This window comes from Pempheris klunzingeri, chromosome 10, assembly GCF_042242105.1.
Source record: "Pempheris klunzingeri isolate RE-2024b chromosome 10, fPemKlu1.hap1, whole genome shotgun sequence".
In the NCBI taxonomy this organism is placed as follows: domain Eukaryota; kingdom Metazoa; phylum Chordata; class Actinopteri; order Acropomatiformes; family Pempheridae; genus Pempheris; species Pempheris klunzingeri.
This window is the reverse complement of record NC_092021.1, coordinates 17,560,764-17,575,193: the sequence shown is the minus strand read 5'-3', so window position 1 is coordinate 17,575,193 and position 14,430 is coordinate 17,560,764. Positions and strand designations below refer to the sequence as shown.

The window sequence follows — 14,430 nt, the reverse complement described above, 5'->3', positions numbered from 1 at the left end:
TAATATAAAAATAAATACAAATACAAAAACATAAGAAAAATATACCTTAAATATATCTAATAAACATAGTATACATTTTATATATATGACATACTTTTATATACTTTAGATATAACTACTGTTCTTCTATATCTTATATATGAAATATAATACAAAATATATCTTTGAATATTCCATAAATCTAAAGGTGGCAAACACACGCTGTTGATCTATAAGGCCGCAGGGAATCTGTTGAACAATAGAGCCACTGACTTTCTGAAGCGCTCACACCTTTCTTTATGGAGTGTTTTTCCACTGCACTATTTAGAAGACAAGGCAAGGCGACTTTATTTATAGAGTGCATTTCATTACAGAGAAACTCAATGTGATTTAAAAAGAAACATAAAAAGACCGAGAGGCAGTAAAGAAAACATATATTTAGACAGATCCACAATAATAACACCTCCCCACACACACAAACACTGTTCGTACACCAGAGAAAACAGGAAGGTTTTAAGTTTAGCTTTAAATGCAGATAAGGATAAGTGTATTTTTCTGTCAACCTTCTGTTTGACATTTGCATTATTAACTTTAGCATATATTTTTGCCTGATTACCTATTTGTTACCTTGGCATGGTTGCTATGACAACTGTGTGTGACATGAGGCCTGCCATGGCCAATCTTATCTAACCACGACCGAGGAGGACGCTGAGTTCATGGAAGCGGAGACGAGGGTGACTTTGACATGCTGTCATTAAAAATGAGCACGAGATGACTGAGTGGTCGACATGATTTACCTAAATCTGACTACTAGTTTTCAGGGACTTTAAAAACATCAAATTGGGTTGTAGTTTTCTGTGTGTTTGTCATGACGACCCCCTGTCACATTACACATATGATCATTTGCAGCTTTAACTGAATACATAAGCACGAGAATTTGATAAGATAAAAAACTTGGGTGAATGGGTAGGCGGGGGTGTATATGGGCTCAGGTGACATGAACCCATTACCTCCTATTTCAAACTGACTTTTTAATTATTTTTTTGACATGTGTGACTCTTTTCCAAGATCTGATTAGGAATTTCAGTTTTGTTCTTTTTCTGTTTCACTGACAATTTGTGTTTTCCCTTAACCTGACACATCTTATTTTTGTGCAGCTAATCAGTGTGTGTGTGTGTGTGTGTGTGTGTGTGTGTGTGTGTGTGTGTGTGTGTGCCCTTGTATTACACACTTAATGGGGCCGGAGAACAGAGAGAACAGCCACAGTCTGGGACCCACAATGTTTTGTTTGGATGGACCCCACTGGGAGAACAACGTTTTTCTGAACTATGTTGTTGTTTTGATAAAACTAAAAGTGTCAAAATATTTGTTTGGTGATGGCTAAACTCTGGGTTAGTGTTGTTAAGTTATAGTATACATTGTGTCTATGTGTGTGTAGTGTATGTGTGTGTGTCTATGTGTGCAGTGTATGTGTGTGTGTCTATGTGTGTAGTGTGTGTGTGTGTCTATGTGTGTGTAGTGTATGTGTGTGTGTCTATGTGTGTGTAGTGTATGTGTGTGTGTGTCTATGTGTGTAGTGTATGTGTGTGTGTCTATGTGTGTAGTGTGTGTGTGTGTCTATGTGTGTGTAGTGTATGTGTGTGTGTCTATGTGTGTGTAGTGTATGTGTGTAGTATATGTGTGTGTGTCTATGTGTGTGTAGTGTATGTGTGTAGTGTATGTGTGTAGTGTATGTGTGTGTGTCTATGTGTGTGTAGTGTATGTGTGTAGTGTATGTGTGTAGTGTATGTATGTGTATGTGTGTGTAGTGTCTATGTGTGTAGTGTATGTGTGTGTGTCTATGTGTGTGTAGTGTATGTGTGTAGTGTATGTGTGTAGTGTATGTGTGTGTGTCTATGTGTGTGTAGTGTATGTGTGTGTAGTGTATGTGTGTAGTGTATGTGTGTGTGTCTATGTGTGTGTAGTGTATGTGTGTAGTGTATGTGTGTGTGTCTATGTGTGTGTGTGTGTGTGTAGTGTATGTGTGTAGTGTATGGCCCCGCCCCTCTGCTCCTCTTCAACACGTGATTGGTGGAGTCGTTGTTGTTAAACCGGGGATTATGAAAGTTTCTGGGTGGAAACTAAACTAGTATGTAACGCAGTGTCACAGTGACATTTGTACAGACTGCACTTGTTAACCACAGAGCAGAGAAATGTGGGCAGGTTTATAACAGTGGACTGACTCCTGCCGTGTAGTCTAGTAGCTAGAGTGTTTTCGACAGCACCGTGGGTTGTCATTTCACCGGCTTTACGTTAGCTAGCTGGCTAGCATTCATGGCTACTTTACGCGGTACATGAGAGAGGGCACAACTACACTCAGGTGAGGGTAACCCTAACTTTTATAACAATATAACAGCTCTTGGCTGTATGGTAGCAACTTCTCAATCTCTCGAAAATTAGTTATTCAACTTGTGTGTTGTTGTTTCTGTTTAATAATGCAGTTAGCGCTGTTATCAGGTCACCTTTGCACCAGCCCCGTTAACTGATGTAATGCTAACTACTTTAGCTTCTCCTCTGATTGTATCTCCCTCTTCAGTAACGGCATCAACATGACTGCTAATCAGGCATGACAGCTGCCACCGGAGGGGGGATCGCCGCGATGGAGGCGCTGGTCGCAACCACCAACTTCAACTTTTCATATGGGGAGGAAGAAGAGCTGGGCTCCTCTGCTGGGACATCCACCATGTCCATCGGCAGGCTGCTCCCTGCTCTCCTGGAGTGCTTTGGGATCATGCTGTGTGGTTACATCGCAGGGAGGGTGAACATCATCACCTCCTCTCAGGCCAAAGGATTGGGGAACTTTGTGTCCAAGTTTGCCCTCCCGGCACTGCTGTTCAAGAACATGGTACTGTTGGACTTTGGCAATGTCATCTGGCCATTCCTGTGGAGCATCCTCATCGCCAAAGTATCTGTGTTTTTCATCGTCTGTGTCCTCACGCTGATAGTTGCCAGTCCTGAAAGCCGGTACAGTAAAGCTGGGCTCTTCTCAATATTTGCCACCCAAAGCAATGACTTTGCTTTGGGATATCCCATTGGTAAGTGTGCTGCCTTTAAGCCTACCACCCACGATGCTTTTCATGAACTGCTGTATCTGTAATCTTGCTGTCCAAATGTTTGTCCATCCATCAAACCAAACGTATAATTATCCATGTAATACACCGTAAACTACCTTAGTGAACAGAACTGGATATCACAGCTTTCAGGGCCCTCCTTTATCAACAAAAAATTCTCCCACGCTGAGATTGTGATAATTTCTGAGCCAAGTGGGATTCATTGTTTTGTACTCGCACACAAGGATTTGCAGAAACATAAACACATCTGTGATCATGCTGATCCTCTAAATGTAGTCCATAATGTACTCTAATGTGCTAAATGTGGCTGAAATGGAGAGATGTTGTGAAATATCCACCCAAACTGGACAAACTGGCTCAGTTGGAACATTTTGCACATTTTGAAGAAAAAAAAATGTTAATGTACATTAATAGTCTGTTAATACATTTTTTTTACAGATAGCAAGGCATCTAATAGTCTTCATAGGCTGTTATCAAATTAATAAACCCATTTAAGCACGATTCAATAACTGACAATTATGCACATTTCAAGTACAGCAGACAGGCATTAATTACAGCGTATGTGTAAACGTTTCTTAAACATGACAACACATACACAGAGTGCATAAATTAAAACATTTTATGCAGTCTGCGTGTTTGTGCAGCTTTGTGTGTATGCAACATTTTAGTGTGAATTCTGAAGTACATAGTAAGTAAGCTGCCAACCAGGCTTTGTTAATATTGAGCCATTTGTCCTCATCTTTACCCACAGTTGAGGCCCTATACCAGAGCACACACCCAGAGTACCTCCAGTACATCTACCTGGTTGCACCAGTGTCCCTGATGCTTCTAAATCCAATTGGCTTTGCATTCTGCGAGATCCAGAAGTGGAAGAATCAAGGAGACCACCAGCAGAGAAAACTCCTGATCATGGGACTTGTAATTTTACAGGTCCTGAAGAACCCTATAGTGTTTATGGTTGTCGTCGGCATCATCGCTCACTTTGTCCTGCACCAGAGAATTCCTGCCTTCATGGCTGAATTTGTGGATGGCTTGGCCAACTCTTTTGGGGGAGCAGCTCTGTTCTACTTGGGTCTGTCTATGGTGGGCCAGTTGAGGAGATTAACCAGGTCCACAGTCGTGACACTGATATTACTCATTACAGCAAAACTGTGAGTGCCTTGACTTCACCTCATGTTCATTATGATCAGGAGACGATTTAGTGTTATCGGATGACCTCTCTTTTGTAATGAGACATGCTCTTGGAGTGTAGAAAGTCAAAAGGTTAGAGGTTTGTAAAGTGCTGTTGTGTGATGATGGTTTTGGTGACTCAGGCCTTTCTCATACCACAAGCTTTTAACCAAATGACGACATGTTAAGAGGTTTGAGGAGGGCATAGCATGACAATAGCTAGTGTATGCAAATAGTAGTAACGCTGAATTTCTCAGCATAGTGTTAACTAACCCCTCAAATAATGCTCTTTTGATTTGACTTTCAGGTTGCTGATGCCCCTGATTTGTAAGGACATGGTGGATCTGTTGGACAGTAGCAACACCAGCGCATTGAACCACTCAAGCCTCTCCAATTATGCCTTTATTTATGGAGTGTTTCCCACTGCACCAAGTGTGGCCATCTATGCCGTCTATTATAACGCAGAGCTAGAAGTTGTGAGTTGTTTGCATCTACCTGCTGACCTCCTATTTACCATTCAGATACTGTGCCATTTCTCCTTTGTTGCTCACTATACATTATTTGTTTATTCTGCTTCCTAACAGGTAACCTCTGGGATGGTGATCAGCACTTTTCTCTCAGCTCCAATTATGTATGTTTCTGCCTGGTTGCTTACAATCCGCTGGATGGATCCTCAGCTTTTGATGAATTCGCTGCAGAATGTCAGCTTTAACATAAGCATAGTGAGCTTAGTTGCACTGGTGAGTCACAATTGGACAATTCAGTGTGTCATACAGTATGTGAGCTTGTTGGCTAATGCTTTATAACTGACTTTTATCTGCTGGTTCTGTTTGCTTAGTTTGTTCTATCTTTATCTAAAAGTGAAGTGAGATGACATGACTTTGTTATGTTCCACTTCACTTGTAGCAGGTTAACGTTAAAGGATAAGTCATATAGAGGATGTGTGAGCAGACAGAAGCTTTACTGACTTACAGACCTACTTCCTCATTTAGTCCCACTTCCAGTGAATCTTTTAAGGAACCTGAAACTGAAAACACTTGCTATAAATTGTGAGAATCTCAACAGTGTTGTGTTTTTATTCAGCCGCATATTATACTTAAATTGTTCTTCTTCAATGTTTCTGTGTAATATGCAATTACGTTCAATAATTTCACATCTCCTTTGATTTTTAATGGAATAACCAACCTACAGTGTTCAGTATTAGCATATTTAGCATTTGTGCAAAAGTCTTTGTTGGTACGCATGGGTAATTTGAAAACTGTGTGTGTTCTCTGACAGGTGTGGACAATTGCTGTTATGTTTTTAAGTAAGAAATTCAAGAGGCTACCTCACATGTTTACTGTCAACCTTCTCCTGGCACAGGTCAGCACACTTGCACATGCTCTCGGGATTTGTTTTTTATTAACCATTAATTATATTGACCAACGAATGACCTGTGGGTGTCACTCGTAAATAAATGCCTCTTTTTGTTATGATTTGTTCTCTAGTTTCTAACTTGTATCGGGATGATCCTGTGGAACTTTGTGGTGAAAGAAGACAACTTCATCGGGCAGGTCTTGACTTTCACATTATTATGTACCTCACTCTACAGCAGTTATGTGTGGCCAGGTATGCTGTGCACACACACAACCATTCATCCACATTAAACTGTATCAATTTGTTTTGGTGAGCCCTGAAATCTGACGTTTGATTGCTAATTTTGTAATGCATATTTTGTCATTCTAGGCTTGATAGCACTTTCTCTTGTGCTCATGAAAAGGTTTGAGGATCTGAAAGCTTTATCTGGCTTCTTCATCATTGTAGGCTGGGGGTGAGTCACTTGAAAATGGAGTGAAAAAAGAAATGTCATTAAGCTGGTTTGTCTTGTTCACTAAAAGGTGGAGCCATAAACCAGAATACCTGATTTGACCGGGGTAATGACGCCTAAATGATCAAACAAACCTTTTTTGAATTCTTGCTCCTTTAATCTGTAATTCAGTGTCAGGACCTGGTTTTACATATTAATACTGTCAGTGATTTTGTTGTATATTTTATCTTTATATTAACAGGTTTCCAGTCTTTGTAACTGCGATGTTGCTCATTTCTGGAGAAAAAATGTCAGACACAATTGACGCATCATTCTTTTACGGCAAACCACAGGTACAAAACTTCAGTTGACATAATTTCCCAGTTTTTTGCCACTTAAGAGGAGTCATTGAATTACTCAAAAGTCTGTTTGTGTGTTCTTGGATAGATAATATGCACCACAGTTGTAGTTGCCCTCAGTACACTGCTGGGAGGGGGCTCTCTTGTGTGTCTGAGCAGAGGAAGCTGGGCCCAAAATGACCAAGTCCAAGAGGGAGTCTCTGTGGAGGATAGTTTGACTGAAGTTGAACCAGAAAACCAGAGTCTGTTTGATCCGAGCACCCCATCAGAAGATCCTAACAGAGGTACCTCCTCTTATGGAGTTTTTTATTCAACATTTGTTTGAAGATGTCACAATAATGAAGACCAGGTTGCCAAGTACACTAGTTTAATGATTTAAACCGCAGTATATGATAATTTCTGGAACATATAGAGGCAGTTCTAGCAGTTAAGTTGTCACAGCCAAAGTTGGAAAGAAAAGGAGAGAAAAGTCAATAATCCAAAGTTAAGACTAACCCTTATCTACAAGTTGTCTACAGGAAATGGCTCTGTAGGCAGCCTCTGTCTGAAGTTCATCACTCCACAGATAATTTTAAATTAAAGAAGTAGAATTGTAGAATTTGTAATTACAAAATTATAATTATCCAGAGGAAACATATGATAAGTTCAGTTCCTTATTTAAAGTAAACAAGACAGCACTGACCAGATCATCTCTCACAAATGCAGAAACACGACTGTAATTGAGCCTCGTTGGCTAACGTTTGTGCTACTGTGAAAGAAGATATGAAGAAAGGACTGGTTACATTTATTTGTGTTCTATGGCCTGCATGGGGCAACTGAATTATGGTCCACTCAAGACTCAAGCTTAGTAAAAGATCATGGTCATATAGCAATATCAGCAAGGACTGCTCATAGGTACAAACTATTACTGTGAGTGTCAAAGGGAAACACTTATGTGTTGTATGAATTTGATTTGTAGGATACAGGGTTATTACCGTATATCATGATTCTATGAAGTATTGTAAATATACAAATAAAGGTTTAGTCAGTGGTAAAGACAATATAGTAAGAGCCGCTCACATTTTTATTCAAACAATTCTAAAATCACAAAGATAAAGATAACTTCAGTTACTAATGAAGTTGCATGCAAATATTCCTGTTAACATATTTTTATGTCAACCAATAAAATGTGAAGGTGCATGTGCAAGTGTTACTCCAAGCTACATTATGGCGTTACTCCCTATGTTGTTTTACTTGCTCTTTGCTTCCTGCGTGAACTGGCAAGATATTGAAGTAATATTGTCAAGAGCCACTCTCACTTTTATCACTGTGTTATCAGCGTGCCTCATATGTGACTGCGCACCCTCCCAGCCCATGCCTGACATGATCATCAGCACAAATACGAACAACGCACCAATCATACTCGCAGGTATTGTATAAATAAGATAAGATAAGATGTAAGAGAGACTTTATATATCCAACAACGGGGAAATTCACTTGTTACAGTAACAGAGGAGACAGAAAAGGTGTAGAAACAAAGTGTCAGTAACAGAAGTAATGCAAAAACAAGGGAACAAATATATAAATAAATAAAAATATGAGAGAAAATATGAAATGTATACATTGCACAGGATATATAAGGATAAAGGAACAGATGTATTTTTTTCATTCTGCAAAAATGTAAAATGAGTTAAAGCCCAATAAGTGAAACCTAAACACATTAGCACTGAACAACCATAATCATGTAAAATGTGTTTGAGCTATGTACAGCTTTTCTCTAGAACGAATATGATTCAGTATTTTAAAGCTCTGTTCTGCTGCCACCCTCAGGTCAGTGTGAGAATAGTTGTGAGTCCACAGACTGCCTGCTCGCCCAGGTGGAGGAGCTCCAGCAGGTCGCAGACAGACAAGTGGCCCGTCATGTGCTCTTGTGTCTGCTTCTGACTGTCAGCTTGCTTGCTGTGAGTAAACCACCACCTTTCACTTCTACAGTGACATGAAGTCGGCCTTACTGCCTGCATTATTATATTTAGTGCGTCACAAACCAAGTTAGAAACAAATGGCTGAGCTGTGTAATTTCAGCTCCTGTCAGTGTTGGTGGAAGACTTCTTCAGGGAAACCCATCATAAAATGTTATGTATGCACTATTATTTAATAGTCTTAACCGATAAGACACACCTTTAAGGCATTCCAGAATATATACTTTTCTGTTACAGCCATGATGCAGTTAATTTCAATCAACTGGTTGTGTAAGATATCAACAGGATCTACTAGTTTTAGTCTAAAACAGAAAATCCCTCTTAATTGTTGTTACGACAGAACTTGTCCAGCTGCTTGTGGTTGCTGTTTAACCGCATTCCTGGTAGACTCTACTTGGAGCTGCAGTTCTTCTGTGCTGTGGTCAACTATGGGCAGGTTGGTGTCACACATGCCATAATACCCAGACTGTGAGCATGTATTTTCACACAGTACTGTACATGTGTCATGACATGTTTTCTGTTGCCAGGGTTTTCTCTCCTTTGCTCTGTTTGGGCTGGACAAGCATTTGATTATACTGCCATTTAAGAAGAGGTAAAGAACATTTATTTTATGAAATGTTAGCACACTCTAATGCACAATTTCATACACACAGCATACTTTATGTAGTGTATTTATATCCTATGTGTTGTATGTGTTGCTGTGAACTGAGTCCATGCATTCATATTTTGTTTTTGTGAATGTGTTTAGGTTATACAGACTTTGGTATGGAAAGAAGCAAGAAGAGCCGCAGACTGATTTACCTGAAGATGTCAGGATGACCTGCCTCCAGTTCACCAAATATCACAAGGACCAGTGTTTTCATGACATTGTCAAAAAGAGAAGGTGAGAGCAAACAGTCTTACTCACTGTGTGAGGCAAAGCAAATCCTAGTGGTCATTCACATACCACAATAATTAACAAAATCAGAAACTAGTTTTTCTTATGGCTTTGGTGGCTACCCTTCAAGAGAATCAAGGGAGCTTTGGGTGAATACTTCTTTTAACTTTCAGGTGTGGGAAAAGGACTGTGGTGGACTGCTTTCTTGGCTGTGAACTTGTGGAGTGGCTCCAGCAGGTGGGTTTGGCTCAGGACCTTGGCGAGGCGGTACTCTATGGAACGCGGTTAGAGCAGGGTGGCGTGCTCCAGCACATCAAGCAGGAACACGGCTTCCAAGACAGTCGCCTTTATTACCACTTCATAGTATAAGGCACAAGAATCAAAGTCAACATTTAATTTTTACCAAAGCTGAGTGGCATTTTAGGTCTGAAAAAAACGCTGCTAAATACATCTTGAGGTTGACTAACAAGAAAAACAATACTGATGTTTAAAGAGCACCTGCACCCACAGTGATAATAGTGTTTGCAGTGCTGTGCTCTCTCCACACCTTGTGCTGCGCAGCACAATGCAGTGTCATGCAGTGCAGCATCGCTGTCAGGTGTTGGAACAGATCACACCTGACTGTAATTTTGGGTGTGTCCAGAATTGCAACTGATTTGAAGCTTTCTATTTTAAAAGGACAGAGCTTTGTGCACAATGTGAATGTGGCCTTAAAGGGAATTAGCAGAGTATAGATTTTAGGCCATTTGTTTCTTCTTTTTGCTGTTTTATATTTCACATTTCACTCACCAGGTTCATTGTTGAAATCTGGAGGTGCGCCAACACTGCATGAACATGAGCTGTTCAGCCATATAATCAAAACCATTTATTCTGAGGTAAAACCAAAAGTGGGAGTACCTGAAATGGCAGTTATATTGCCTCTGTGTGGAAAAACTACTGCTTAGAACTGTAGATTATAGTTAAATTAGGAAGCCAGTCTTCAAATTCTAATTAATGTCTACCACATACCAATTGGGTAATAATTCTAAAATTGCCAATTTAATATGATGCACTGCAAGTTTAATTACATGTCTGATAGTCTGTTTCTTGCCCTGTTTGACTCCGATGCAGTTCCGTTGCTGCAACCTTAAATCTGCACTGAAGCTGGTGAGATGTTTCTGTTTAATGTGATATTTGAAAAATAACATAACTAACAGGTATTGTTAATTTTAATGGGTGATTTTGCTGCTTTTTAAAGACATAAACTTAGTACATGCCAGTACATGCACTTGGACAGTTTTATTTTATGTTGTGCTATTGTGTGAGCACACACAGCTCTCCTCATAAAACTAACTATTGGTGCAGGCAAAGAAATGTCACTCTTCTGTTGAATGTATTGTTTATACATTATATATACTCTTTTGAGTGTATTATCACTCCTACCAAAGCCACTTGCCAAAGGAAAAAAGAGAAGATGTGGTTGAGTCTTCATCCATTTTTTAAAGTTTGTTTTTAGTTGGTTTAAGTTATGCGTAAGTTGGTTTCATCAGTTAGTAAATTGGTAATGTAGCATGAAGCATGAACATTGTAGCTTTGATAATCTGCAGTTTAACATGACTTGGCTGCTCACTGATGTAGAGCAGTGGTTACACTGTTTAACAGGGCTATGTGATTGGTATCAACAACCTGCCAGTTAAAACAATTTTCCATGTTTCCAAGTCTTATTGCTCCCTTTTTAAGGTGTCAAGGACAGAAGCAAAACACCATCATAATTAATAAGTGGTGACCGTAATGCATTAGGACTGAAAGACTGTAGTAACGAGTCTCAGAGCTCAGGGACTATTAATGCTTGTACTGAACACTTGAAACCTTGACTTTGATAAAACATAATATCCTCCTCCCCAAAAACTATGTGAACTTTAAGTTGGAAATGAATGAGCTGCTGTAACTGAACTTGTCTCTCAGGTACATAATAATAATAATAATAATAATAAGAAAACTAACTGTGCTAAATTAATCATTTTTTGTGCTTTTGTAAGTGCATAGGTTTGTGTTTATTGTTAAATCATCTGTCAAAGGCTGCATATTTATGAAATGGATTTGTTTTAAAAATAAATTTTATTAGCAAAGCGTCAAATCATGTGTCACACTGTTTGTTTTGTCCTGTTTTTCTGATTAATGACATGATACATAAAAGCCAACATTTCAGTACATATTGTACAACATGGGATTCATGAATTGTACTGCCCGAGTATCCTGGAATACTTAGTTTTTATACAGTGATGCTAATTACTATTCAGTTGTAATCTGATTTATTACACAGGCATGTTTGTGGTACCTGATTAAACGGTAGACTGCAGACGCATATACTGCTACTGTACAATGAACCCCTTTCATGGTTCAAACAAGTATCAGGCCTTTCATTTTTTGCTGTATGCAGCCATCTCCTCCTGAACAGAACTTGAGAACAGATTCACCAAGAAATCCGGTTCCTCAACACCTTTTGAAAGAATCTCCTTCATCTGTGTTATGTTCTCATTCTCCAGCTGCCTCATATTTCCCATGATCTTCTTTCCTCTGTCCTGTAGCCAAAAAAAAAAAAAAAAAAAGTCATAAGCAGGCGGTGGATAAGTCAAATGACAAATTTAGGTGCATTGCAGGCTTTAATTAAATTGTTAAACCTTGTGGGATTCAATGATGGCAGTCACCACTTCATGTTTGACAAACAGCTCATGTTTGCGGTCAGGCTTGCTCTGGAAGCGTGGTTTCTTCTTCACAGGGTCATCTGGACCATAACTGGGAGAAGTCGTCTCCTTCAGCTGCTTAATGTGATTCACAAAGACGAATGGTTTGAATACAGACCTGTTGTACAAAAGAATGAATTCACAATTAACTCCTATCAGTGAATTTTATAATGCTTTGATCAGCTAAAGTCAGATCAAGTGCTGCACCTTTCAGGGTCTGGGGTTGCTGTAAAATAGTGAACCCCTGGCAGAGCAGGATGCGTGGGTATCACTGACACCATACTTCCTGTCGTCATGAACATGCCCTCCATGTTGATACCACTATCTTTATCCCTCAGGATATCCATCATTGTCTCAGCAGTGATGTGACCTTCAGTAAGAGAAATCAGCGCATGCATGAACAGTGGTAAAAGTCATCTAACCTTCCTCCTGCATGTCCACAGTTACATCTGCTTTACTGACCGTTGCTCTTTTCCAGCAGCTTCTTCCCCTCACAGTATCGGCTCCCGGAGGCCTCTATTCTGGCCGTGGTCATAAAGGAGAAGACCGTGGCAAAGTTGAACTGAGTTTCTCCATCCCACCAGCCCTTGCTTCGTGCATACTCCCTCATTTCTGGATGTTCCTTGTCTATCTTAGTCGTTATGCCATACTGGTTAGAGATGTTGCGATATCCACCTGGAGAGATGTAAAGCGAGATGATTAACCACTAACATTAAAACTGCCACGACGCATATGCCTCTGTTTGTCTAGTACTTCAGACTCTTGCGTGTTTAGTTATTTAATTATTTTAACATATTTCAAACTTTTGGTTTATGGTTAAGGCTTCTGACTATAACAAATTGTCACATCACTTCCCAGACTGTGTAGACAGGGTTTGTATAGCCTTCTAAGAGTAAAAGCATTTTCAAGGTACTGAAACCAGAACTTTCCAGACTCTCAAAGCCTTTAATATCACTTCTACATTGTTACTATAACTGTAATTATGGAAAAGGTGCTAAATTCTTTTATAGCCACAGCAATCAATGTGTATGTCACTTTGTTTATTTCACAAGCTATTCAAATTAACTCTGACTGTATATTTTGATTCTGATTATTTAATTCTTGCAAGAAATTACAAGAGTGATTGTCTAGATGTGACACTAGATTATGTTGTAAATCAGGCACATTCGTATTAAATCCTCCTCCAAACCTTGAAAACCTGAAAGCATTTTCCCAACATTCAAGATGTTATATAAACCCTGTGTATATAATCTTTTTTCTGATTACCTTCTACTCTCTCTGCTGCCCAGTGCTTCCCTGACGTCTCCAGCAGCCATGCCTCCTTCCTGTCCGAGATGAGGAAGCTGTTGTGGTAGGTGAAGCCACACTCATCCTCCATGCAAGATCCTCCCTGGCCATATTTCTCCAGCAACTCAGTAATGACATCCACAGCTTTCTCAGCTGTATCGGCTCTTTCAAGTCCGAGCCTGGAAAATATTTGAGTCACAGATTCAAGTTCTGCTTCGTCTATGTGCGTCTTTCACAAATGCATGCTGAACAGAAAAAAGCCAGCTAAAGAAAAAAATAGACTTAATTGTTTCTGCCTGGCATCATGTCATTAAATGTGCTTTTATCCTTTAAGATGGAGACAGTTTGGCAAGTAACAGAGGCTTAGTGATACAAACAATCGTGTTCACAGAGGCTTTACCTGACATAATCCATGCCGAGTAGAGCTTCGTCGCCATCAGCACTCTCCCTGCCCCACACTGCTTCATTTCCAATACACACTTGATGCTCATTTGCACCCATTTCTGCCCCCCACAGCCACGCCGGTCTGCTCAACACAACTGCATAAGTGTGGGCAACCTGCTCAATCTCGATGTACGTACACTGTTCACACCAGGAAGACAAACGCAGGGACAAAAGATGTTAATGTTTATCTGTTTACCAAGGAGCAGTCACAATGAAGGAAACTGAAGGTTGGAGGGCAATGAAAAGCTGTCCGTGTCACCAACCTCGACCTTCTCCCCTTCATCATAGTCTCTGGCAGGAAAATACACCACCTCCTGGACTTCATCACAGGGCCTGTCAGAGTTTTTCCCAAAGATGATTTGTTGTCTCTCAGTGGAGGGGGGCAGAGCCACAAAGGTGTCACAGGAGGATGGGTGCATCTTGGACCTTAAGGACAGAAATCACACAGAGTAACTGATTGGTTAGCTTATACAAATCACATGTAACAGACAGATCTGCAGACCATGGCTATCTTAGGTTGACCTGCCAATGAACGGACACCTTAAACACACCTCACTGATACGAAGTCTTAGAAATAGAAAATAGAAATAGACAGACAAACCTATGTGCGGCACCTTGAAATGCTGTAACCACACTTATAAACCCATCATTACAGAGATGACCTTACCTCCGTTTACTAGTCTTGCTGAATACTGTCAGTTTCGTTTCATCTCTGTTTACATGTGATTTCATCGGTC

The 14,430-nt window shown here is 39.9% G+C and overlaps 2 protein-coding genes across 3 annotated transcripts; one reads left to right on the top strand and one right to left on the bottom strand.

Moving 5' to 3' along the window:
* Positions 1-2,160: 2,160 nt before the first annotated feature.
* Positions 2,161-11,349, top strand: gpr155a (G protein-coupled receptor 155a). Its single transcript, XM_070837694.1, has 16 exons — positions 2,161-2,338; positions 2,555-3,053; positions 3,841-4,240; positions 4,567-4,735; positions 4,844-4,999; positions 5,538-5,621; positions 5,747-5,867; positions 5,985-6,069; positions 6,308-6,398; positions 6,493-6,688; positions 7,723-7,812; positions 8,214-8,344; positions 8,703-8,798; positions 8,890-8,954; positions 9,111-9,245; positions 9,413-11,349. The coding sequence occupies exons 2-16, from the start codon at positions 2,585-2,587 to the stop codon at positions 9,606-9,608; spliced, it is 2,484 nt and encodes an 827-aa protein (XP_070693795.1). The 5' UTR covers positions 2,161-2,338; positions 2,555-2,584; the 3' UTR covers positions 9,609-11,349.
* Positions 11,323-14,428, bottom strand: scrn3 (secernin 3). 2 transcript variants are annotated; one of them, XM_070837695.1, is made up of 8 exons: positions 14,361-14,428; positions 13,957-14,119; positions 13,650-13,831; positions 13,229-13,428; positions 12,425-12,637; positions 12,170-12,332; positions 11,900-12,080; positions 11,323-11,800 (listed from the first exon to the last, which is right to left on the bottom strand). In XM_070837695.1, the coding sequence occupies exons 1-8, from the start codon at positions 14,423-14,425 to the stop codon at positions 11,639-11,641; spliced, it is 1,329 nt and encodes a 442-aa protein (XP_070693796.1). In that variant the 5' UTR covers positions 14,426-14,428; the 3' UTR covers positions 11,323-11,638. The 2 variants fall into 2 exon arrangements, with proteins under 2 accessions (XP_070693796.1, XP_070693797.1); XM_070837696.1 differs by lacking the exon at positions 14,361-14,428 and adding an exon at positions 14,295-14,345 and having other exon boundaries at positions 11,324-11,800.
* Between the last annotated feature and the right edge of the window lie 2 nt (positions 14,429-14,430).